Raw genomic sequence first — 2,746 nt, 5'->3', positions numbered from 1 at the left:
CCCCTCCCTCCCCCCACGAGTGCCAATTGTTTACAGCTCCCTCTTGTCTGACTCGCTCTGAGTCCTCGGTCTTTCTGCCTTACCCATCACTAGTAAGTAAATAGTGATTGGCGTTGGGGATTCTGGGCTTTTTGGGACCCTGACCAGTTTTAAAAAAAACAAAACAAAACCAACAACAACAGCATTTTTTCCTTGTTACAGTAGTTGTAGCACCATCAGAAGTGATGGACTGCAGACGGCCATGCTGGCTCTGCCTCGCAGTGAGCAAGGAAGGTTGCGCATACCTACAAAAGGAGACATAGGCATCTAAACTATTTATTTTTAAAAAGCATTTAAAATAACTCGACTAGGTTTCCTTTCGTTATTATTTAACTGAACTTGTCTCTAGCCCGGGAAACGCTAGGATCCTTCGGAGATGGAAATCCATACAGTGCACGGAAGTTATAACCTTAACTTTACTAGAAACCATTTATTCGCATGAAAAAGACAGTGGCCCATGCTTTTGGATGACAGTAGAAACATATATATATATTTTATATATAGCGAACGTACATTTAGCATCTCTTAAATAAAACGCATTCACTTAAAGGGAGGAAAGTGTTACCCTAGCTCAAAAGCAACAACAGAGCCCCCCCGAACTCAATGAATTGTAAGCAAAAACTACCAGACACACTGCAGGTCCATTGCTGGTACTGTGGGAGAGGAAAAAAAAGCACCTTCGGTGAGAAACACTTGGGAGTGGACAGCAGGATTTACCCTAGTTTCCCCTTATCAGGGATCTGCTCCGCCAAGCCCCGAAATCTCCAGTGGCCATTCAGCGTGTGGAGTTGCACATGAAAAAGAAACTTTGAGTTCCGCAGGGTGAATGTGTCATGTAAACCAATTTACTTTTGCATTCAGATGGCAGGTCAAAGAGACCGAGATAATATTTATTTTTCTTCTTTCTTCCTTTTCTCTTGCTCTCTCTCTTTTTTAATTATTTCTTTTTGATTTTTTCTTTTTTTTCTTTTTTTCCTTCAAAACAAGGGATTCCCAGTGAAATATTGGAGTCGATCTCTGTTCAGTTTCTTTTCTTTCATCCTTCGATTCTGGAACCAGATTTTAACTTGCCGATCAGTGAGGTTGAGCATTCTGGACAACTGCAGTCTTTTCTCTTTGTTTATGTACACGTTGAAGAAAAACTCCCGTTCCAGTTCTCTTATCTGATATTTGGTATAGGGACACCTCTTTTTCCTTGATCGCTGGGGAATTGCTGAAATTGAAGAGAGAATAAACTGATTTATGCTACTGCTACTAACATGCTCAGCTAGGAAGAGATCAGAGACTTTGACAATATCCCATTGCCTGGAAAGCAGCCCTCAATCAGTCCAAAAAATATTCCTGGGGCTTTTACTGTGAATGAATTAGCAAAAAAAGCGAATATTTCCCAGCTTCTCCTTAAAAGAGAGAAACAGAGCACTTCGAGCAATACAGAGAGATATTTAAATGGGCTGGAAAAAATCCAAGTTTCTCAAACTCCTCTCTCTCACATACACACCCCCGCCCCGAACAAACGAAGATCTTGAGCTCCAAACCGAAGGCGTCTCTGAGCACTACCTGTGAAATCTTCCCGTCTCCCCCCGCCAAAACAACAATTTAATAACAATTAATATCCTCTTCCAAGAATACTTTAAGCCCACCTAAATTGGTTTCCTATCGTAAACACGCTTTACAACGGTAAAGGAAATCTTATAGGATATATAAAATCCTTTGGTTGCTTATAAAATTGCACATAAAATGCGGCTTGACAAAGTGTTGGCCTTGTACTCTTGCCCCCAATTTACTACTGATACCTACCTGAACTGTTGCTCTTCTCTGCAACAGCCTCACCAGAAGGGGAATCGGCGCTGTTTGCCGGTGTCACTTTCTTTTCCTGGCTGGAAGGTGTTTTACTGCAAGTGCTGTTCTGGGCTTTCAAGTCGCCCTTCTCGGCGTCCCCCTCGCCCTCGGAGTGCTGCTGGTACGGGGGTCCGGGGGCTGTCTCGTAAAACTGGTCGAAGCCCTGCGGCAGGATGCCGTTCCTCCCCACCGAGCTGTAGAAGTTGGAGGCGGCGGAGGACGGTCCGTGGTGGCCGCAGACAGGGTCCGTTTTGAATAACATTTCCGTCCTCCTGTTCGCAGGCTGCAGAAAGTCTCTGTGCATCACCTCTTCAGCTGAGTAATACGGAGCATAACTGCCCCTGTACTGCCATTTGCTGCGCTCTAATCCATATTCCCTGAATGCTACTTCGCGCACAGGTTGGACATGAGGTAAATTAGAAGAATAAGGAAAAGTCATTTGACAGGACGACGACTGCGACAAAAAAGAGGGTTTCGTCGAGAAATCAGAGGGTGAGACGTAATAAGCGCACCCTGGCAGATACATATTGGATGCGCCGTGGCTGCAATCGTCAAACTCAGTCATGTCTTCCTTTTTGCGATTGCAAGCAACCAGGAGGCTTCAATGCATTGAACAAGATCCATCTATTGCACAAGAGGGTTTGGACAGGATCAACTAAGAAAAAATCCCCACCGTGTGCTGACGTGCAATTCATCTTGATTGATTCTAGTGGTAATTATGTCACGTGACGCGATGGAGAAATGTCCTTATATCTATATCAGCCCCTCGGAAAGGCTCCTAAGATCTCTCCACAGAGCCCTCCCAGCACGGAGAGGAGAGCGCAGCCTTTGTACGAATAGAGCCGGGTTTCTTTTTTTGCCCCCCTAA

At 44.6% G+C, this 2,746-nt stretch overlaps 1 protein-coding gene across 1 annotated transcript; it reads right to left on the bottom strand.

Annotated features, from left to right (window-relative positions):
• Positions 1 to 966: 966 nt before the first annotated feature.
• HOXD11 (homeobox D11) lies at positions 967 to 2,521 on the bottom strand. The gene is made up of 2 exons (XM_010183484.1): positions 1,837 to 2,521; positions 967 to 1,252 (listed from the first exon to the last, which is right to left on the bottom strand). The coding sequence occupies exons 1-2, from the start codon at positions 2,441 to 2,443 to the stop codon at positions 1,017 to 1,019; spliced, it is 843 nt and encodes a 280-aa protein (XP_010181786.1). The 5' UTR covers positions 2,444 to 2,521; the 3' UTR covers positions 967 to 1,016.
• Positions 2,522 to 2,746: the final 225 nt, after the last annotated feature.

Source organism: Mesitornis unicolor, unplaced genomic scaffold (genome assembly GCF_000695765.1).
Source record: "Mesitornis unicolor isolate BGI_N332 unplaced genomic scaffold, ASM69576v1 scaffold47924, whole genome shotgun sequence".
Classification (NCBI taxonomy): Eukaryota; Metazoa; Chordata; class Aves; order Mesitornithiformes; family Mesitornithidae; genus Mesitornis; species Mesitornis unicolor.
This window is presented reverse-complemented; position numbering and strand designations above follow the sequence as displayed.

Coding starts and splice junctions, on each gene's coding strand:
- HOXD11 (XM_010183484.1), bottom strand. CDS start 2,443: ATGACTGAGTTTGACGATTGCAGCCACGGCGCATCCAATATGTATCTG. Junction 1,253..1,836: donor AGAGAAGAGCAACAGTTCAG/GTAGGTATCAGT, acceptor CTTCAATTTCAG/CAATTCCCCAGCGATCAAGG.